Below are 24,169 nucleotides of genomic sequence, written 5' to 3'. Positions count from 1 at the left end.
AAAAAAATACAAATAAAAATAAACAACAACAACAAAATCCCTAACAAAATAACAACAATTGTTACAACATAGGTTTTTAACTACAAAGTTTATATGTATAAAACAATTTCTTTTGCCAGATATTACATACATAAGAGACCATTTTAATTTTTTTCTTTTTATATTTTTTTTTTTCTCAATTTATTTCAATTTGTTTTATTTATAAATCTTACTAGTAGAATTAATAATGAAAATATAATAAATCTTATACTCATCAATGAATCTATAATGGTTTATCATAATTTGTCTTTCATATGTAGCATGATTCTAGGAATTCATAAAAAGTAAAGTATACATTTAGGCAAAGTCATTTTTGGTATTAGAATTCTCTAGAAATTACTTAGTATTTTTGGGTAGAAAAACAAATCAGATAATTTGTTAGGAATTAATAACGGCAAAGCACCTTAAAGTTCAAATGAATTGGAATTCTTTAGGAACTGGTTTCAATTAAAAATGAAAAAAAAAACTTTAAGGTTTAGCTTCAGAATATTTCAGAAACATATAAATGCTATTGTAAAGCTTTATATAACTGGAATTCTATAATACTCTAGATCGTAATACTCGATACGTAATACAAATGATTTTCATTATTAAATATTCAAATTATACACTTCAAAACATTGATTTCCATTCACAACTACACATTGCTACACACAAGACTTATTTTATTTTAAGAATTATTTTATTTATAAGAATCTAAAATTATAATAAAACCGTAATCTAAAATCTAAATACTGAAAATTTTATCAAATTCTTATAACATTTTATTCGAAGTTTCAAGATTTGGCTAAAAAAGTAAATGTTGAAAAAATTTCTCTTCAAAACAGTTTTAAAACTTTTCTGACATCTTATAGCTTGAGACCAAAAACAAATAGAAAATAAAACTTCATGAATATTTTAGAAATTTTAAAATTTTTTTCATCGAAATTTTCAAAAATTGTATTCGATTCTAACAAACAGTTAATGAGGATTAAGATTTTAGATTTATAAAGATTTCGAGGAATTATAGTTTTTGGTCCAAAAAATTTTTAAAATTATTTCTCCAGAAAAATTTTTCCTATTTTGTAATATTTAATTTCAAATTATAAAATTTTTGCATAATCTACCTTCCACGATATACGAATTTTAGTATTTAATTTGTCCGCACATTTCTGTCCTATACATTCATATCTATGAGAGATGCCACGCCCACTTTTGGCCTAAATAAGTAATTCATACAAAGTTTCAAGGCTTTACATAATACAATTACACAGATATATATGAATTTTGAAGCCATGCCCTTTTAATAGTCTGCCCATTTCTGTCCTAAATATTAATATTGATGATTGAATAACCGGTACAAAATGTATGGATTCTATTTCTTATAGTTTCCAATATATTAAATTTTTCATATGGGGAGTGCCACGCCCACTGGGCTACTACTCCCATTTTTGCCTCAAATATTTATACAAACGATGGAATTTCTCATGTAATTTGAGGCCTTTAGTCATTGTAGTTTTCTAGATATTGGATTATTAAAATAAACTTTGTATAGGAGTGTACCACGCCCACTTGAAATTTCAAAAAGGAATAACCAATAATTACTTTCAGACATACTGTAAAAATATCAAGCAAAACGGCAAATAGGCGTCAGATACATAAACATTCAAATACACTATTGAATAGTAAACCAGACAACAAGATCGGTCAAGAACTCCCTGAGTTATAGGGGGTCAAAAGTAAATTTTCACCTCCAAAAACGGAAATTTTCCATCGGTTTCAATGTGCGAGAGATGGCTTTTGCCGTTAAAGACAGAGATTGTCTTTTGAATTTAATTTTTTGGGTACTAAATTCAAAAGAAAATGGTTAATTGTTCTGTTTAAACATCTATATGTAAATGAAATACAAAAACTGTTTTTAACAGGAAATTTTTCATTTAAAATTTATTTTTTTTCATCATTTCTTCGAAACTTCCGATAACATTTGCAACCGATTTTGCTAAAATTATCATAAGTTTTCTGGTTGTAAAATTATGGAGAACAATTATAGACCTTGGCAAAATAAGGGCCACTCTAATATGTACAATGACTACTGCATTGTTGTGTTTGGCTTTTGTAAGGTCCTGTTTTGGTTTTTATTTTTCTATCTCTCAATTTTTTTATAACTAAACCGTTATGGAATTATTAGCTTGACTGTTGGAGTATTAATAGAAAAACAAAAACAAAATCTCATTGGGATTATATGATGTTGTTGGGCAGTTGTTGTAATTGTATTGTGGTTTAGATTTTGTTTGTAGTTGTAGTATTATTTACATTTACACACACATATATACATACAATTTTATGTTCATTCCAATACTACCAAATAAACTAGATAAACATTTGTAAACAGTAGGAAGGACCTAAAAGGTGTGTGTAGGATTGCAACTAAAAGGGAAGTTTCGCCATTTGATGTATTTGTTTTACTAAAGCTGTCTACCCAATGTTGACCTGTAGCAAGGTCCAAATGAATAATGTGTAATTTTGGTATTATGTGAAAATCCTATTAAATTATACATCGAAAACCATAAAATATTTTTTTTCAAGTGGTCCGGAATTTCTGATTTTTAAAATTATTAAACGGATTTTTTTTAATCAGATTTTTTTGGGGGCCCATCCTAACTACTGAACATGTTGTGAAATGCATGAGTATGTTTGTGTACTCACATATACACACAAGAGAATATCAAATATTGAGTGTTGCCAATTAGTATGGATTTTCTAGTACTTAGTAATTGATTGGATTAATGCCAATTTCAATACAATTTTTTTTTAAACAAATAATTTTATTTTTAAAAAACGAATTAAATAAAAGTTTAATTGTAAAAATATTATGGTATTATTATTATTAGAAACATAAAAAATTTAATCAAAATATAAAAATTTATTATTTATATTAAAAAAATAAAGAAAAATATTATTACAAATGTATTAAATTACATATTTATATAATAAAAATAAAAATGAAATAGTCCATGTATGTAATGGCATCACGTGAGAACGGCTGGAGTGATTTGGCTGATTTTTTTTTATTCGATTCGAAATTTTCAGGAGATGGTTTGTAATAAAAAAAAAATAATTTTTTGAGTCCAGTCAAATGTAATAAAAGAAGCCCCCTAAAGTATACAATACAAATTTAGATATTTTATTTGCAAATAAATAAGAACAGGCAAGGTTGGAAACAGGTTGCAGAAACTTGAAGAAATAACATTAGTAAATAGCTACCGGGCGAAGCCGGGGCTGTCAAATAGTACATATATAAAAATGAAATGGTCCATGTATTTAATGGCATCACTTGATGTAATAAAAACAAGTAAGACAGCTATATTCGGCTGTGCCGAATCTTATATACCCTTCACCAAATTATACTTTAAAATAAATTTTTTTAAATATTTTTAGGTATACAAAATTAATTTTTTTTTTAAATTGTTTTTCAAATTTTTTTTTCGAAATTGTTTTTTAATTTTTTTTCAAATTTTTTTAAAAAAGTATTTTTAAAATTTTTTTTTTTGGAAAAAAAATTTATGAAAAACAAAATTTTTTGATGAAAAAAAAAATTCGGGTCAAAAAATATTTTTCCTGATTTTGACCCATTGTAGGTCCAACTTACTATAGCCTTATCTACATCGTTGCAATGGACTTTGAAATATCTATCATTAGATATCCATATTGTCCATATATAGATCAAAAATCGAGGTTGTCCCGGTTTTTTGCTCATATCTCCGTTAATTATGGACGGATTTTGCTGATTTTAAATAGCAAACTTCTCGAAAGCATGTCTAACAGAATTGTTGAAGATTTGGATCCCGGAGATATCTGGGGTCTTCAGAAAATAGATTTCAACTAACAGACGGACAGACAGACAGACGGACGTGGCTTAATCGACTCCGCTATCTGTTGGGATCCAGAATATATACTTTATAGGGTCGGAAATGAAAAATGTAGAAATTAAAAACGGAATGACAAACTTATATATACCCTTCTCACGAAGGTGAAGTGTATAAAAAGCCCCCTAAAGTATGCAGTACAAATTTTGATTTTTTATTTGCAAATAAATAAGAACAGGCAGGTGTATGTGTGTTGGAGAAACTTGAAGAACTAATATTAGTTAATAGCTACCGGGCGAAGCCGGGGCGGTCAACTAGTATTTACATAAAAATAATAATAAAATATGTGTTCAAACATATATTACTAAATTCTTTAGGAAAAAATTAAAGAAATGGATAAATTTCCATAGCAAACCTCTTCAAAATCTATACAATTTTTAAAAAATATAAAAATTAGCTTCAAACTGCATTTGTAAGGTGTAACAAGTAAGAAAGTATAGGCGCTCAAGCTTACAATATAATACCCTATACCAGGAGCGGATCCAAGGGGGTGAAAAAATTAAATTTTCACCTCCAAAAACGGAAAAGTCTTAATAAAGGAAAACACGAAAAAAAATTAAATTTTATTAAAAATGTGGGATTTGCAATAGATCAAACGCAGTGCGTTTCTTTTGAACGCAGTTTTTGTTTTTAAATTTTTTTTTCTTTGACCAGCACTCAGGGGATGACCCCTACTCATGCAAAGCATTGTGTTGGAACTAGGAAAATAGGTTATGGGAGGGAGGATAGAGGGAGTAGTGTTTGTGGACATTTGATTTGAATTTTCCTATATTGAAAGTGACAGGAAAGACTTCAGGAGGAAGCTTATTCCACTTACGGACAGTACGCCTAAAGAACGAATTTTCCCTGTAATGTGTTGTGCGATCTACTGTCCAGTCGACAACAAATTGATGTGCCCTTGCCGAAGAGCGTGTGTTGCGTAAAAAACATCGGGTTTCGGGAACAAGTTCCCTAATTTCATCAGAGCACATACCATTGTAGTATCGGTAGAACAGTGAAACACAACCCACATTGCGACGATGTTCCAGTGAGTCAATAGAGCTGGATACCCTACTGTCACCGATAAGCATCTTTGCCCTCTCCTGTACGCGGTCGAGTAACTCCAAAATCGACTTCGAAGCATCGGCTCACACATGAGAGTTGTATTCCATTTTAGGTCGGATATAAGTGGTGTAAATAGTAAGGAGATCAGATGGAGTGAAGTATTTCTTACACCGTTGTAGAAAACCAAGGCACTTGAATGCTTCTTTCGGCACTCGAAAAATGTATTTTGTCCAGAGGACATCGCACTGAATACTCATGCCTAGAACATCAAGAGCTTCTGATTCCTTAATATTTACACCACCCATAAAAACAGATGGAGCAATATGATCTGTTGTGCGTTTATGGGTTAACATACAACATTGAGTCTTGCGTGCATTAAAATCGACTCTATTCACACAACCCTATTCAGAGATTGTCACAAGATCTTGGTTGAGCGTATCATTCATATTTTGCCTCATTGCCCGAATCTCCGACAGGCTTGGTCTATAATTTAATGCATATGAATGGCAAATGTTGCTGTCATCTGCAAAAGAGTAGATAGGGTTGGAAGTTGGATGTAGAAGGTCGTTTATAAAGATAAGAAATAGAGTAGGAGAAAGGACGGAGTCTTGCGGTACCCCTGAATTGATTTTGAACTCGTTTGATGAAATTCCATCTATAACAACTCGAGTAGTCATATGGGAAAAGTTTTGCTTTACTTCCTTAATTTGAAAAAAAGGTGCCGCTGAAGCACCGATGAATGTCTTCCATCGGTTTCAATGTGCGAGAAATGGTTTGTGCAGTTAAAACCAGAGATCGCCTAGTCCAGCCAAAAAAAGTTTAAAGAACAAGAATTAGAGTCATTAACTCATGAAGATTGCTGCAAAATAATTTTGAGCTACTCAAGCAGCAACTTGAAAACGTTTGCGACCAGCAAGATTCATCCAAAAGCTGGTAAATTGGGTACCAAACGAACTGAAGCCTTGAAGAGACCTTGAATGACAATTTTACTTTTCCGAAATGATGTTTGAACGATATAAAAGAAAACCATTTTGGCACCGAATCATTATTTGCGATGAAAAATTGTTCCATTACAATAACCGAAGTGATCGTATGTGTAGCCCTGGCAACCAGCCGAACCGACACCAAAGCCAAATATCCATGGCTCTAAGGTAATGCTCTGTGTATTTGGTGGGAGCAAGAGGGCCCTATATTTTATGAGCTGCTGAAGTTTGGCCAGATCATAACAGGGAACCTGCCACATTATGCAATACCTATTAAAAAGTATTTAGAATGAAGTATTTGTGAAGTTTTGCCTCGCCCGTTTTATAGTCCAGACCTTGAACCGTGCGAATAATATTTGAACGCTCCCTCTTGGCCTCCCTTGGCTCGGAATCCATATGATGCCAGAAAGATGGGAAAAGGTCATAAACAATGGCCAATACTTTGAATAAATTGATATTGTACAAATGCTTGAAAATAAAACTTTACTTCCCTACCACTATTTACTTATCAAACTAATTCTTTCCTCATTATTCCCACTTTCCAGTGAAACTATTAAAAAAAATAAAATGCTACAAATAAAACTGCATAAAAATTCAAAACAAATTTTCTTTCCTTTTCATTTGCAATTTACTTTCAGACCATTTAATTGGCTTTAGTTTATCAGCAAAGCAATTCTTAGCATCAGCATCGGCATCAACATCGTCATCATCATCATATTCTCCAGCATCTTTGTTGTATACATTTAAAGTCATTTCTTTTTAATTTAATTCAGTTGTTTTGTTATTGTTCACTCATTGTGTGGCATATCTTTTGTTGTTTGGCTTTCAATGAAAGCTGGCTGCCGTTTTCCACTAAATGCATTTTGCAACAATTTTTCTACTTTAGTTTTTTGAGGTTTATGGCAATTGACAAGCCTTAGCAATGAGATTCTTGTTAGACAACTTTGGTGGCATTTAAAGGAAAAATTCATAGAATGCAACCAAAAAAATAAACTATCGTATAAACAAAAAATCTTGAAAACAAACTAATACTTGCTGGAACAGTAAGAAACGAAAATTGTGGTACTTTATTTTTAACATTCATTTTTTATGACTGTTTGTTTCCTTACAGTTTGTTTAACTCCCCCTCCTCATTCTGCAACGCTAACTCTAGGCTGCCTGGCTGTATGTTTGGCTAATGACACTTTAACGACTCTTGACTTTGTGTTTTATGAAGTGTACAAAAGCTACATGGGAATCTCGAGCAGCTGTCTCCAGCTTTTTTTTCGATTTTCGCCAGCAATTTAAATTTATTTTTTATTTCTTGTTTAAAACCACCAAGAAAATGAAAAATTATGAAGTAAAAAACAAAATTCTGGGAATTTCTTTTTAATTTTTAAACGTTAATGGCGGCAAGATGTTTTGAAAATGTTTTAATCTTAAATCCCTCTTTAAAATTATTAATAGAGAAATATAGAAGCAGGAGAAATTTAAACTTTGTGACACAATAACCAAGAAATGATGCACAGTGGGTCAAGCAAGATATAAACAGTATTAGAAATTTATACATAAACTAGATAAAGACTCTGCTATTTACTTAATTAAATCAGCCAGTTAATTAAGATGATTAAAATAAACCTTAATAATGCAAATAAATCATTTTGTTTACCAAAGAGTGGCTTTTCTGTTTGAGGTTTTCAATGGTGTTTTTTTAGCATTTCGTTTTAATTATTAATTTTCAATGGCAAATTATTTTTTATTTTATTATTTGAATACATTGCAAAATCAATGTTCAATAAAAACTTATATTAATTGCAATCTGTATTTGTTTAAATAGACGCCATTGAATTTATTTATATTTCTTTGTGTTGGATACGATTTTTTCCTCATTGTCAATAGTTCAAGTTGGAAAATTCATAACGCAATAATAAAAAAAAATCCATAGAATTCTGTTTTTAAAAATCCTTGTTAAATATAGTTTTTATACCCTACACCACCATAGTAAGGCGAGGGGTATTATGTGTTTGTGATGATGTTTTGTAACATACAAAAATGTTATTCTGACTTCCTTCTTAAACTAAAACGATCGACTTCGAATCAGTTTCTGAGTCGATTAAACGATGTCCGAAGGTCCGTTCGTCTACAAGCGCTAAATTCGAAGAAAGGAGCAGTTGAGGGAGCATTTCATAGTCACAGAATCACTTCCCGAGTCGATTAAACCATTTACGAAGTTCCGTTCTTCCCTAGGCGCTAAATTCGGAGAATAGAGCGAATGAGAGAGCACTTCGTAGCCACATAGTCAATTTCTGAGTCGACTAAATGATGTCCGAATGACCGTTCGTCTCTGGGAGCTAAATCCGGAGAATAGAGCAGATGAGGAAGCATTTCGTAGTCACAGAATCACTTTCCGAGTCGATTAAACGATGTACGAAGGTCTGTTCGTCCGGAGAATAGAGCGCACGAAGAAGCATTTCGTAGCCTAATCATGGATTTTTGCCATAGAAGTGGCCACAACGAAATGGAATAAACTACTTATTAACCATTGAAATGGATGGTGCAAGAGTTCTCATTGTATTTGTCTAGCTTAGTCCTGGATTAATGTGCTGTTTTTCTATAGCGAATGAGCGTTTTGAGTGGACGTTTTACATGTATTTTGGTTTTGTTACAATAACAAAACACATGTTAAATTTCCACTCAAAGTACTCGTTCGCTATAGAAAAATAGCACATAAGTAATGTTTTTTTCCGCAAAAAAAAATTCTTAATGAGCTGAAAGTACAATTTTTCCAATTTCTCCTCAAGAAATTGTCACGAGGTAGTCTGCTATCAATGGCTGTCAAGTACAAACTAAACGATGCACAGTGGCGCCATTTGAGATTTTTCGTTGCAAAAATCATAAGTTTTGAACCAAATGAGATAATCAAAACATTTAAAAAGCATACTATAGAAAATACTATACAACAAAATCAAATTTTTTCCAAAATTTCAAGGTCCGACCAATAAATTTTGATAGATGAGACAAAAAAAAAAGACACGTGTATCGGCGTTTTGAAAGTTTACCTCGGAATTTCATTTGAGGGGGGGTGTATTTAAAATTTCCCAACTCTGGCACATTCTTATTGTTAATCGGCATAAGAAACCATGTGATCCATACATTTTAGGTATAAAATGCGTTCAGCAAATTTATGTAAAATGTTACGGAAAACATTTTTGTAGAATATGTTAACCCTTTAAATGCTCAAGGTGTGGGTCTTTTTTGTCCATATTTTAAAAAAAGAGCCAAAAACACCATTAAAACAGGGATTTAAGCGGTTAAAATGTTCCGTGAAATTTTACTATAAGTCCCTGAATACACCAAAACGGCAAATTCAACTAGAAAGTCAGAAATAAGACTTAACAAAAGAGAGCCTAGGGTTAATTTCGCATTTATTAAGAATTTTATTTTAAAGAACATTTTTTTTGTCTCCTCTATCAAAATTTATTGGTCGGACTTTGTAATTTTTTTTGGTGTTGTACAGTGTAATTGATCACCTTTTGATATGAGTTTTTGAAAAGGGTTTTACGCGTTTTAGGTACCTACCTATGGGTTAGCGAAGTTGAAATTTGTGGAAAAATCAATTTTATGGAAAGTAAAATAAAATATTTTTTTTTTAAATTTTTGATTTTTTATGTTTCCTTTTAAAGGCTTTTATGATATAAAATTATTCCTGAAAAGATTTAAATTTTTTTTTTAAATTTTTTGTAAAATATTCCAGGAATGATTTTAAAAAATAATTTTTTTTTTAAATTTATTTTAAAATTTTTTGTAAAATATTGCTCACAATCCGTAATGGAAAGAAAATTTGGCTCACTTAAACGGACATTTCAGCTCATTCGGATCATAAATGGATTTTTCGCGATTTTTTTTTTAAAATTTGAGACTCGAGGTGACCAAATTTGAGGGGCTACGTACTTGCCCCCATTAGCGCAAGGAAGCTGAACAAAGGTAAATCAACTCGAAAACACCTCAGCTCAAACCGTGTAAAATTTCATTACAATATCTCTAATAGTTCCCAAGATACTGAATTATTTCCAAAAAAAAAGTTTTTAAACCACTGTTGACAGGAGCAGTGTTAGTCACATACTTATTAATCCATCCCCTATCTACACAAAGTTTGCTACGAATACAAGTGTTATAAATACGAAAGTCATGTCGCTTTAGTTTAAGATGATCGGTTCATAATTAGTCATAGCTCCCATAACATCCGAAAAATTGAAATTATACTCAGTGTTGGGTTTTATATGGTCTGCCTTGACCGAACCTACTTTCTTATTTGTTTTTTTTATTTAGTTTTCCTCATGTGAATGTGAATTTTTATCCTTGAAGTTAAGTATTATTATGATGTTGATGTTGCTACTCATTTTTTCACTTAACAATTTTTCAGGCACTTTTATTTATTTACTATAGTTTTGTGTTGTTGTTTGCAAATAAAAAAAAATAAATAAAAAATTAAAATATACTGTATAAAAAAAACCGTTCAATATCCATTAAATAATTTTCAATATTCAAGTACTTTATGAAATATGTATTCTATAAAAGTCAGACTCATTCTCTGGTACTTTGCTGTATAACTTTTATGATTTTTTGTGTGTGAAAATGTGTATGTTTGTGTAGTAAATAAAGCTGGTTTTTGTATTAATATTGGTATTGGTGTGGTGTAAGTGTTGAGTTGTTGTAATCATGATGGTATTACTTACATTGAACATCCAGTAGCAATGATGCATTCTGACGTATTTTTAATGTGGGATGCTCCATAACGCATAAAATGCGTGCATTATGATGTGCCCGATATACAGCTGGCAGACGTGCTTCACTTTTGGCGCCACTATTAATTTTATATGAATTTTTATCCTGTAATAAATTTTAGCAAGAGAACAGACAGAGAACATGAGAAAAATGTATTAAATATTTGTTTTTTATGATTTTTTTTTATAGGTTTAAAGTAAGCGAAAGGCTGGCTTGGTTTTAAGGAAAAAACTTTGTTAAATTGTTTTTATCAGTTATATTTTTTCGTATTTTTTATTTTTTTATTTTGGAAGCAAACATTTTATGTGGAGTTTTGTGGAAAGGAATTATACTTGTTTTAACTCATACCCTTACAAAATGAACTTATACATTTACCAAATATATATCAATACTAGGGTGACGCTTGTTTTGCACTTTTAGGATTTTGGTTAATCACAAGATCTACAAATTTTCTGGGTTAAATGATGGACATTTTAGCAAAACACTTTTATTTGTGATGCTTAACCCGGCGCAACGAACAAACCCCAAAATTGGGAGCTTAATTCATTATGGATTAAAACCCAAAAGTTCTAAATGAACCGAACATTTTTGGATTGTATCAAAAACCGGCTTCGCCAAGAATGCGTAAAGCAAAAATAACTTTTCTGACCGATGCCGGTTTTTGATACACCCCAGAGGAAAAAACCTCTGCGCTCGGCCGAAGGCATTAAATGCAAACAGAGTAATTTCATTATGAATTAAATCCCCAATTTTATAAATGAAATAAATCCCCAAAGAATAAACTAAGTCCCTAAATTTCGTTGTTGGTTTTTTCCATATAAAATTTTGGGGCCTTAATTCATTTGCGGTTTGGGGACTTTGTTCATTGCGGACTTAGTTCGGAGCGCCGTTTAACCCATTAACTCCTGACCCCCGTTTCTGTTGTACGATTTTGACGAAAATGTAAGGGAATCTCTCCAGATGAATATGCTTTTTTTAAAAATAGACGACATCTAAAGACAAACGATTTTTTTTGGATTTCCATTACCCAAATTTTCCTATAGCCAAATATGGACCAATCCAAACAAAATATCGTCTTATGATTTCATTTAACGTGAAACTAAGTTTTGCTGAATTAAGCGTGGATACTGGTATTTCATATTCTGGGAAGAATTTTGTATGGATGTTGAGAAAAATCATGGGCAGATTCCTAAAATATTTATTACAGGATATTTTCGGGATATTTTACAAAAAATTTAAATCTTTTCTGGATTAATTTTAGATTATAAAGGACTTTAAAAAGAAACATAAAAATAAAAAATTTTAAACAAATATTTTATTTCACTTTCCATAAAATTGATTTTTCTACAACTTTAAACTTTGCTAACCCATAAGTAGGCGTCTGAAATGCGAATGACCTTTTACCAACAATCATTTCATAGGTTGATCAATTATCTATCATATGCCTTTCAAATTTGTTAATTATCTCAGTTGGTTCAAACGTTTTTTTTTTAGTCTTTTAAGTCTTCTGAAAATCTAAACTGCAAATAAAATTTACAATCTTTAAACGTTATCCTATTTTGCTAAAATTTTCAGCATTTTGGGAGCAGCAAAAATCCAAAAAATCTAAAATTTAAGGACCCCTAATGAACACACACTTAAACTTATACAGCCTAGCATGATACTCCCACATAGACAGACAGACAGTGGTAGACATTTTTAGCATTTTAGTTTAACAGGTTTTGTTGCTGCTGCCGCCATTGTTGTTGTTGTTATTATTGCCGCTATTTCAACTGATTGTTGTTGTTGTTACTGCATTTGTTTTGTTTGTTGTATTGTGTGCGTGTTGTTGTTCTCTGTGGGTTCTCTTTTGAATTTATACAATGTTAACAATTTGCATACCAACGCTTTACATGAAATATGTGGTACTTTTACAATGAGTATTTTGGTACGAACTTCTAGTTGTTTTTGTAGTTATAGTAGTTACAAACTTACATATATGCAGCAAATTTGCTTGCATATGCATGCATATGCAAATGTGTGTATGATGAGTTTGTGGCAGTTTATATAGACATTTTTTGGTAAATACATATGCATGTATTTAATTTTGTAACACAGTGTAAGAGTTGTAAGTTGCTTGAATTTAAAATATAACTATGTGTGTGTGCGAGTGAAAAAAAAAAGTGTTGGCATTTATGTAAAGCCAATATAGAATGTAAATTACAGGAATTTCTTTGGAAAAACAACACTGCATATATGTATGTAAAGTAGTTAAATAGCGTTTGAATGTTGCTGCTATGAGGAAAAAAATAAATGCATTTAAATGCATAAGTTAAGCTTTAAAAAGAGACAAAAAAGGAAATGTGAAAACAATTTGCATTTATATGATTAAAGATAAATAGGTAAAAATCGGGATGGCATTAAAACTGGCAGCAAGACAGGCATATAGATTTTACTGCATAAAGACCCACGATTGAAGCTAAAATTTTACTATATAAAGACCCACGATTGAAGCTAAAATTTTACTATATAAAGACCCACGATTGAAGCTAAAATTTTACTATATAAAGACCCACGATTGAAGCTAAAATTTTACTATATAAAGACCCACGATTGAAGCTAAAATTTTACTATATAAAGACCCACGATTGAAGCTAAAATTTTACTATATAAAGACCCACGATTGAAGCTAAAATTTTACTATATAAAGACCCACGATTGAAGCTAAAATTTTACTATATAAAGACCCACGATTGAAGCTAAAATTTTACTATATAAAGACCCACGATTGAAGCTAAAATTTTACTATATAAATACCCACGATTGAAGCTAAAATTTTACTATATAAAGACCCACGATTGAAGCTAAAATTTTACTATATAAAGACCCACGATTGAAGCTAAAATTTTACTATATAAAGACCCACGATTGAAGCTAAAATTTTACTATATAAAGACCCACGATTGAAGCTAAAATTTTACTATATAAAGACCCACGATTGAAGCTAAAATTTTACTATATAAATACCCACGATTGAAGCTAAAATTTTACTATATAAAGACCCACGATTGAAGCTAAAATTTTACTATATAAAGACCCACGATTGAAGCTAAAATTTTACTATATAAAGACCCACGATTGAAGCTAAAATTTTACTATATAAAGACCCACGATTGAAGCTAAAATTTTACTATATAAAGACCCACGATTGAAGCTAAAATTTTACTATATAAAGACCCACGATTGAAGCTAAAATTTTACTATATAAAGACCCACGATTGAAGCTAAAATTTTACTATATAAATACCCACGATTGAAGCTAAAATTTTACTATATAAAGACCCACGATTGAAGCTAAAATTTTACTATATAAAGACCCACGATTGAAGCTAAAATTTTACTATATAAATACCCACGATTGAAGCTAAAATTTTACTATATAAAGACCCACGATTGAAGCTAAAATTTTACTATATAAAGACCCACGATTGAAGCTAAAATTTTACTATATAAAGACCCACGATTGAAGCTAAAATTTTACTATATAAAGACCCACGATTGAAGCTAAAATTTTACTATATAAAGACCCACGATTGAAGCTAAAATTTTACTATATAAAGACCCACGATTGAAGCTAAAATTTGACTACATAAAGACCCACGATTGAAGCTAAAATTTGACTACATAAAGACCCACGATCGAAGCTAAAATTTGACTACATAAAGACCCATGATTGAAGCTAAAATTTGACTACATAAAGACCCACGATTGAAGCTAAAATTTGACTACATAAAGACCCACGATTGAAGCTAAAATTTGACTACATAAAGACCCACGATTGAAGCTAAAATTTGACTACATAAGGACCCACGATTGAAGCTAAAATTTGACTACATAAAGACCCATGATTGAAGCTAAAATTTGACTACATAAAGACCCACGATTGAAGCTAAAATTTGACTACATAAAGACCCACGATTGAAGCTAAAATTTGACTACATAAAGACCCACGATTGAAGCTAAAATTTGACTACATAAAGACCCACGATTGAAGCTAAAATTTGACTACATAAAGACCCACGATTGAAGCTAAAATTTGACTACATAAAGACCCACGATTGAAGCTAAAATTTGACTACATAAAGACCCACGATTGAAGCTAAAATTTGACTACATAAAGAAGCTAAAATTGTACTACATAAAGTCCTACGATTGATTACATATAGACATGTTATTAAACATATTCTCTTTATGCCCACTACTGATCTAAATGTAAGTGACATTTTGTGCTTCCTTAAAGTATGGAATAGATAATCAATGTTATAAAATATTCTACAAATTGATCTCAAATTATTAATATGCAAATAAATACTCTTATATGTTATTTTATTTAATTTTTTTTCAGCTTTGCAACAAATATTTTGTGCAATCTTCATTTTGTTTTATTGTATACTTAGTTTGCTGGCAACATTTATAACCATTCAAGCGTGGCTCACATACATGCACACATTTATAAACCAAATTGTTATTTTGTAAATTATTGAGTGTGTGTGTATAAATGTATAGAAAATGTATGTGTAGTAGTTTTAGTTTCTATGTATTTGAGTCTGTCCCAAATAGCCATTATTATGCTCGTTTATTTTATGTTTTAAGCCATTATAATGCATGATGCAGTCCAATGCAATGCATTCATTCAATATAAATTTTTTTTTTTAGTTTTCTTCTTGTTTTATTTGTAACATGATGTTGATGTATGTTACCAATAATGCAACGAGTAGAGTAAGAGTTTTTTTCACTCTCAGTTTAGTTTTATTTTGTGGAGCACAGTGTGTTTTTATTACACAGCAGAGGGATTCTTTTTAAAAAGTTGATTTTTATATACATTTTCTTGTTTTTTTTTTTTTATTTTTGGTTAGAAAGCAACAAAAACAAAATATGTATAAAAAATATATAAAACACTAAATATTATTTTACTTGGTCAGCAGTATTATTTTTTGCCATGTAACGGTTATTGACTAACAGTACACAAAAGTGTACTGTTAGAGAGAGGGAGAGAGAGAGAGTAAAAAGCTTTTGTTATATTGATGAGGATGCCGTTATTGTGGCTGTTTGTTGATGCATGTGTGTTTAATAGTGTTGCTGGTGGTGCTGATGAGCGTTTCAGTGTTTTTGTGTGTGATGTTAGATGTGTTTATGTTTTGTGGTTTCACAGGAGGTGGGCTGCATATTAAACTTAGAGTGATAATACTTTGGCCATTGTTATCCTCCTTTACTTGTTTCCCTTGTTTTTTTATTTTGTATTACCAAAATTTGTTACAAATTTGAAGCTTTTGTTAAAAATATATTTTTTTCTTTTTTTAGTTTTATATTCTAATGCAAAACTAAAAAATCTAGTTCAATAAATTTCCATATAAAAGGGAAGAATATGTAAATGTTTCATCTAAAACTACACATTTTTACTTTGGCTACATTAGGAACAAAATTTTAGTTACAAAAAAAAAAAAAAAAAATAGGAAGGATATTATTTGAAAATTGTAAAAAAAATGTTTTATGTGTAATTTTCGGATAAAAAGGAGGGCTTATTTAAAAAAAAACTATTAGTTTTAAATTATATTGCCGCATAAAATTTGCTGTTAAAAGCAATTATTTGAAAATTATGTTGAAATATTTCATTTTCTTTTCAAAAGGGTGATTGATTGTAAATATGTTTAGTAAAAGTATTTTCTAGAAGCATTTAGAAAAAATCTGCAAAAATATGGAATATTACTTATCAATCAAAGGCAATTGAAAAAAAAAAAATTTAAAAATAATTTATAAGGCGATAGTCAATTGTTTAAAAAAGTTTTCTTTGTCAAAAAGTTTATTCTTCGAAAAACTTTTATAGAGAAAATATTGTTACGTTTTAGCCTTTTCAAAACGTTTGGTTTATTTCCTTTAAATAAACCGGATACTTTTGATTGCAAATAAAAGCCGTTTAGTAGTTTAAAAATTGTAACAACTCTTTATTTATTTAAAATGCACAACAACAACAGAATTAAATAGCCACTCAATGTTTTTTTATACACGTTTATAAATTCTCAGAAATACAGACACAATTTATAATGTACACGAATTTACTTGAAAAACACAACACACTTTAAGGCACTCAGTTGATGTTTATTCGAAAAGCGTCTCTGATAAACTCACTCACGACTGCAATCTCTGCCACTACATCTAGAAAGCTCTATTTCTACAATGTTCTTTAACTGAATATTCGAATTCGAATACAGCGTTGCCAACTTAGGATCAAATCAACTGAAAGCTATTATTTAATAATGCCCACAGATATGTTACAGTTTGCTATTACAGCACCGTTATTTGAACGCATTATGCTACTTTTAAATCAGCCCTTAAAATCGTTATATTTGAATTCAAGTACAATTTCGTAACAATATTATATTGATTTTTTGTTTACTACAGTCTTATTTTTCTGCAAAAGCTTTCTTATTAAATATAGTGTAAAAATAAGTTTTCTAGTAAAAAAGCTTTTTTGATAAGCAGACTTTTATTTATCAAACAAGCTATTTATGTAAACAAAAATTTCTAGTTAAATAACATACTTTGATGCGTTTTTATGAGTGTTTTCTAGTATAAAGTTTTTTTATGAAAAACTTTTTGGTACAAGATTTATTTTTGTGAAAACAAGAAAAAAGCTTTTTAGCTGAAAATTTTTTTTTTCTAGAGTAAAAGCTTTTTTGATGAAACTATTTGCTTTCCCGTGAAAAAGCTTTTGCAAGGAATGATTTTTTAGAAAAAACTTTTTTTGATGAAAAAGCTTATGGTAAAAATTGTTTTTGTAGTGAAAAAGCTCTTTTGCTAGTGAAGCTTTTTATATTGAAAAAGATTTTTCTAGTGAAAAATATTGTTTTGATAAATAAAGTTTTTACAAGTAAAAGATTTTTTTTATAAAAATATTTTTTTTATTAAAATATTTTTTTTATAAAAATATTTCTTTGTGGAAAATATTTTTTTGTGGAAAATCTTTTTTGGTAAAAAAAGTTTTTCTGATGTGATTTTCCAAGTATAAAAATACTAATAATAATGTCTTTTGAGTAAAATTTTTCTATTCAAAATTTTTGTTGCTGAAAGTGTATTTTTAGTGAAAAGCTTTGTTTGGAGGAAAAAGTTATTTTGCAGAAAAAGCTTCTTGGACGAAACTATATTTTTTTTATTGACAAGGCTTTTTTTATGGAGTGATTTTTTTTAGACAAAATGCTTTTTTGAAAAACAAGTGGTTTTCTAGTGAAAAGCTTTTTGTTTGGAAAACAATTTTTTTTTTGTGAAAATCGTTTTATTTTAGATTTTTTTTTGAAAAAGCTTTTTTTATGGAGTGATTTTTTTTTGAGAAAATGCTATTTTGAAAAACAAGTGGTTTTCCAGTGAAAAAGCTTTTCGAGTAAATTTTTTTTTAGGTGATAAATGTTTTATTTTATTGAAAGATTTTTTTCCAGAAACCTTTTTTCTACTGAAAAAGATTTTTGATGAAACATTTTTTTTAACGAAGTTTTTCTGATTTTTCTAGTGGAAAATATTACATTGTATTGAAAAATCTTTTTTCCTAAATAAATTTTTTTTGAAGCGTTTTTTTCCTTAATATAATTTTTCTTTTGAAATAACTTTATTGTGTGAAAAGGTTTTTCACTAAAACCTTTTTCATGAAAATATTATTTTTCTCTTCAAGAAATAATATTTTTCTAATTGAAAGTTTTTTTTGTTAAATAGCTTGTTTGTATTGAAAAAGCTTTTTGTGCAAACAAAAGAAGAAAAATCTTTTTATAGTGAAAAGCTTTATGGTAAAGACAAAATGTATAGTGAATAATAGTTTTGGTGACAAAAGCTTAACAAAATGTGTGAAAACACCTTTTTAAAAATATTGCCATTCGCTTACTTTATTATAAAACCCACTTTAAATCCCTCTTACCTTTTCATTTTTAATCTCCTCCAGTTCCAAAACCTCTGCCGAAACCTTTTGAGCATGGCGATCTACACCCGGACTTAGTAGAACCTCCCAGGTTAAAGTAGGCTTAGGATTGCCACCCTCACTAATACAGGCCAAATTCAATTCAGAGTTTTCCTTGACGGGTACAAAAATATTGCCAGCATCCAAACGGCGACCATCTATTAGCAAATAAGGTGGCTTGGGACGATCTAGAAAACAAAAGATTATACAAAAAAATTAATTTAAAAGAAATTAAATTTGAAACTCTTGTTACTGCACAAACTTAAAGAAAGCCAAGCAATAGAAACGAGAGAGTTAGCATTACGTGTGTTCACCGAAAAGTATAATTTAAGTTTACGAAACTCATTTTATTGTGCCATATAAAAAAAGTTGGAATTTTTTTTTAATGAAAATAAGTTTTGTTTTTATTTTTGCAGAGTTTTACTGTAGATGTTCTAGATATTTGGTGTGACACAAATATCTGGTTGCTCTTACTTAAATAAGGTGTTTAGTATGGTAAGGGAATGGGGAATGAAATAAAGGAAAACACCATGTTATAACTTGTTCTGGTCATGCTTAGCTTTAGTTGTTAGTTTTTCCTAAGCAATAAAGAGTTATAAAACTTGTTGTTAAATATAAAAATAAAGAAAATGGAAAAACAAGTTGTTTTAAACAAAATTTGGTGAAATGAAATCTCTTGCTGTTGCCTGGCTAAGTTTAAATATAAATAAATTGACCTTGTTTGTTTGCTTTCATTGCTTAAAGCAGTTGAACTTACCTAAAACCACCAATTTAACTGGTCGGGCATTTTCTGTATAATGTCTGGTATTCTCCGCTTCACATTGCCATTTACCATCATCCTCCAGCATGACATTGGTTATGGTTAAAGCACCATTAGCCTCTTTGATAAAACGATAATCCGTTACTCGGGTGGTGCGATCCATGGCATGTACGACCTTTAATTATAATTAAATAAAGACACAAAGTGTATGTTGTAGTATAAAGTAGTAAATACGTAAGTAGTTTAATTAAGTATTAAATCATTATGTATTTTATATAATTTAAATTATAATAAATTTTATGTTTTAATACATTTTAAGCTGTTTAATAACAGCTACAGCAAAAAAAAAAACACAAATAATTTAAATAACATTAAAAATGAAGTGTGACAAAAAGAGAGAGAGCGAGAGATATTATTATTAAATAATACAACACACTTGCTGGTTGGTAGTCAGCTGTTTGGCAGCTGTATGTTTGTATGTTTAAATATTTATTTAACATTTTAACTTTAAGCTGCTTAATAACTGTTTTGTTTATAAACAACTGTATTTATATTATAATTATTATTATAATTTTAATTTTTACTGCCACTACCTCAACATATAGTAAGTTCATCATCAAAGCTTTTATAAACATGAGTGTTCAGGAGCGTAAAATGTTTGTGCAAGTGCATGTAAACTGAAAAGTAAATCCTGGCCCCTGTAGAGTATGCTTTAAAAACAAAAGGTATTAAGTATATACGTCCACCAAAATATGGGATAATTTATTGGTAGTGTTAAAAAAAATAATTCCAAAAATGTGTTCAAAAATTAAGCGATTTAGCTATGTCAATGTGGGTGTGTGTGTAATCACGCTCTCATTTAAAATACTCAACTAAAACGAATGATATTCAGCTAGAATATTTAGAAAAGGTCCTAGGCAGCATGCTATTAAAAGTCAGTAAAATACGTTTAGTAGAAAAATTGTTGTGAATAAAAATGTAAGACAATCTTACGAAAAAATGTAATGAACTCATTTTTAAAATTGCTTTTGCTGCTTAGCTTGATAGTGTTATGTATTTATACATACATTTAAGTTAATATTTAATTGTTGCTGATCTTTTCTATACAGATTCAAAAATAACAAGATTGAACCACTTTGTTTTTTGAATATAAATAGACAGTAAAAATAATCATGATAGAAGCTTAAATTTTTTGATTATCTCATTTGGTTAAAAAGTTATGATTTTTGCAACGAAAAAACTCAAATGGCGCCACTGTGCGTCGTTGCAAAGGTCTTTGAAATAACTATCAGTAGATATCCATGTTGTCTATATTAACTAAGTAATAAAGAAATAGATCAGAAGAGAGTCAAAAATATAGGTTGTCTTGTTTTTTTCCTTACATCTCTACCATTTATGGGCCGATTTTCTCGATTTTAAATAACAACAGAACCGGGTCTATAGCGGATATATTTATGTATGAATCATGTATGTAAGCCAGAATTGAAGAGGAAACTATACCGCGAATGAAACTGAAAATGGAAAGTGAAAATAACCACCACTGAACAGTTAACAGTTCCATAATTTAAGCTAGATTTGAACCGAGAACTGAACCACGATTAAAGCTAGAATTGAAAAGTAAACAGAAACATGATTTAAGCTAGATTTGAACCGAAAACTGAACCTCGATTGAAACCAGAATTACACAGTCAACAAGCAAATCGGACAGTTTAAAGCTAAAAATGTTTGAAGAGTCGTAATTTTACATTTACAGTATTGCAGTGGTATAGCATATTAGCAAGGGAAGAAATGTGCACCTGTTATATTTTCCTAAGAAATTATTTTTACCACTCGCCATTAATAACGAAAACTATAAAATGATTATGTTGCATTTGTATTGTACACCAATGACCTGTTGTTATTTAAACAACAGCTACAACAGGAAACACACCAATGCTAAAGCTTGTAAATATACTACAGCGTTATTTTTCGGTATTGTAAACTATATAAGCACTGCACTGTTGCTTACACTTATTATTTGTAATGAGAGAATGTGTCTGCTAGTATTTACTGTGTAAATGTAAAATGAAATTCGTGTAGGAATGCTGTTGTGTGTCATAAATAAAATAAAAGCAGGTATTAAAATATAATAATAACAATAACAATAACAATAATGGAAAAATAAAAATAAAAATTAAACGAATTGCAAAATTTTAAATAAATTTTTGCATACTTTAAGCCCCCCTGAGAGTAAATATTTACTGCTAAATGGGAGAGTGTTATTTGTATTTCTGCTCTCTCTCATACCCTTTTTGTATGCATGTATTCGTATGTTTGCTGTTTGTATTTGTTTGTATTTGTTTGTTTCATTATTGTTATTATTGTGGTCATTACTTAGTATTTATTATTATGATATTTTAATATTGTTATTGTTTTAAAAACGAAACTTAAGCAAGCATAAACGTGTTTTAACGCTGTTAAAGCCCTTAGGTATTTAAGAGATTTAATGTTTGAGCAAACATTAATGCAGGAGTACGTGTTTAAATTTACCAAAATTGTAGTACTTAAACAAAACCGTTTTTTTAAGAAAAACGTTTGTTAGTTTTTAGAATATTGACTAGTAATTGGAACAATTGAAGCTAAAATTGAACAGCTGACAGGAATACCATTGAAACCCGAAATGGACACTAACCAGAACCATGACTGAAGCTAGAAGCGAAGATTACATAGAACTACAACTACTGCTAAAATTTATAAGTAAGCATAACCTGTATAGAAGCTTTAATTTAGTAGTAAATAGAAAAATCAAATCCATAAATAAAAAATAAACAGAACCATGATTGAAGCTAGAATTGAACGATAAATATAACAATGATTGAAGCTAAAACTAAGAAGTAACAAAACCTCGATTGAAACTAGAATTAAACTGTAAACAGAACCATAATTTAAGCTATAATTGAGCAGTAAAAATAACCAATATTGAAGCTGGAATTGAACAATAAACATAGCCATGATTACATTGAGTAGTACACAGAACCATTATCGAAGCTAAAATTGAACATTAAACATAACCATGATTTAAGCTGGAATTGAACATTAAACAGCCATGATTGAAGCTAGAATTGAGTAGTAATCAGAACCATCATTGGAGCTAGAATAGAACAGTAAACGGAACCATGATTTAGGCTAGAATTTAGCAGAAAACAGAATCATGATTGAAACTGGAATTGTACAGTAACCAGAACCACGATTGAATCTAGAATTGAACAGTAAAAAGAACCATGGTTGAAAATAGAATTGAAGAGTAAACAGAACCATGATTGATGCTAGTATTGAATAGTAATCTGAACCATGATCGAAGCTAGAGTTGAGCGGCAAACGTAACCATGATTGAAGCTAGAACTGAAAAGTAAACATAACCACGAATTAAGCTAAGTTTGAAGAGTAAACTGCAGATAGAACTGAAGAGTAAACAGAACCATGCTTAATGCAAGAACATACCGTATACAGAACCACGATTGATACTAGAACCTACCAGAACCATGATTGCAACAAGAATTGAACAGTAAACAGAACTATGATTGAAGCCAGAATTCAGCTTTAAACAGAACCATGATTGGTAATTGGATGGCATATAAAGCTGCATTTGAAGCTAAATTTGAACACTAATTAGAACCACGATTGAAGCTATAATTGGATATAATATAGAACCACGATATGATGGCATATAGAATCACGATCGAAGATATGGACGGCGAATAAAAAGAACCACGATCGAAAATATGGACGGCGAATAAAAAGAACCACGATTGACTATAAGTAAAAGAGCTACGATTGACGCTAGAAATGGAAACTATACAGAACCACTGTTGAATATAGAATTGTATGGTTCAATAATTTTCGTTTGAAGCTTAAATTGGACAGTGAGAAATAACACGATTAAAGCTTAAATAGGACAGTGAGAAATAACACGATTAAAGCTTAAATAGGACAGTACGAAAGACCACGATTAAAGCTTAATTAGGACAGTACGAAGTACCACGATTAAAGCTCAAATTGGACAATATGAAAGTCCACGTTTAAAGCTTAAATGGGACAGTACGAAAGACCACGATTAAAGCTTATATTAGACAGTAAGAAAGACCACGATTGAAGCTTAAATTAGACAGTAATAAAGACCATGATTAAAGCTTAAATTGGACAGTAAGAAAAATCGCGATTAAAGCTTTAAGTGGATAGTAAGAAGTAACACGATTAAATCTTATATTGGACAGTATGAAAGACCACGGTTAAAGCTTAAATGGGGCAATACGAAAGACCACGATTAAAGCTGAAATTAGACAGTATAAAAGACCAAGTTTAAAGCCTAAATTGGACAGTAAGAAAGACCACGATTGAAGCCTAAATTGGACAGTAAGAAAGACCACGATTAAAGCTTAAATTTGACAGTATGAGAGACCACAATGAAAGCTTAAATTGGACAGTAATAAAGACCACGATTAAAGCTTAAATTGGACAGTATGAAAGACCACGGTTAAAGCTTAAATGGGGCAATACGAAAGACCACGATTAAAGTTTAAATTGGACAGTATGTAAGACCACGATTAAATCTTAAATTGGACAGTAAGAAAGACCATGATTAAAAGTCAAATTGGAAAGTAATAAAGACCACGATTAAAGCTTAAATTGGACAGTATGAAAGACCTAAATCGGGCAG

General features: G+C 30.1%; 1 protein-coding gene across 1 annotated transcript in view; it reads right to left on the bottom strand.

Annotated features, from left to right (window-relative positions):
- Window positions 1–24,169, bottom strand: part of tei (teiresias) — a 90,374-nt gene that overhangs the window by 55,619 nt on the left and 10,586 nt on the right. The window contains exons 2-4 of the mRNA XM_065510893.1: window positions 19,471–19,648; window positions 18,675–18,901; window positions 10,687–10,840 (exon numbers count right to left, since the gene is read on the bottom strand). Coding sequence (XP_065366965.1) covers window positions 10,687–10,840; window positions 18,675–18,901; window positions 19,471–19,648 — 559 coding nt within the window. The remainder of the gene's footprint in view (window positions 1–10,686; window positions 10,841–18,674; window positions 18,902–19,470; window positions 19,649–24,169) is intronic.

Source organism: Calliphora vicina, chromosome 5 (assembly GCF_958450345.1).
Source record: "Calliphora vicina chromosome 5, idCalVici1.1, whole genome shotgun sequence".
Taxonomy (NCBI): domain Eukaryota; kingdom Metazoa; phylum Arthropoda; class Insecta; order Diptera; family Calliphoridae; genus Calliphora; species Calliphora vicina.
The sequence above is the reverse complement of the archived record's forward strand: the minus strand, read 5'-3'. Positions and strand labels throughout refer to the sequence as shown.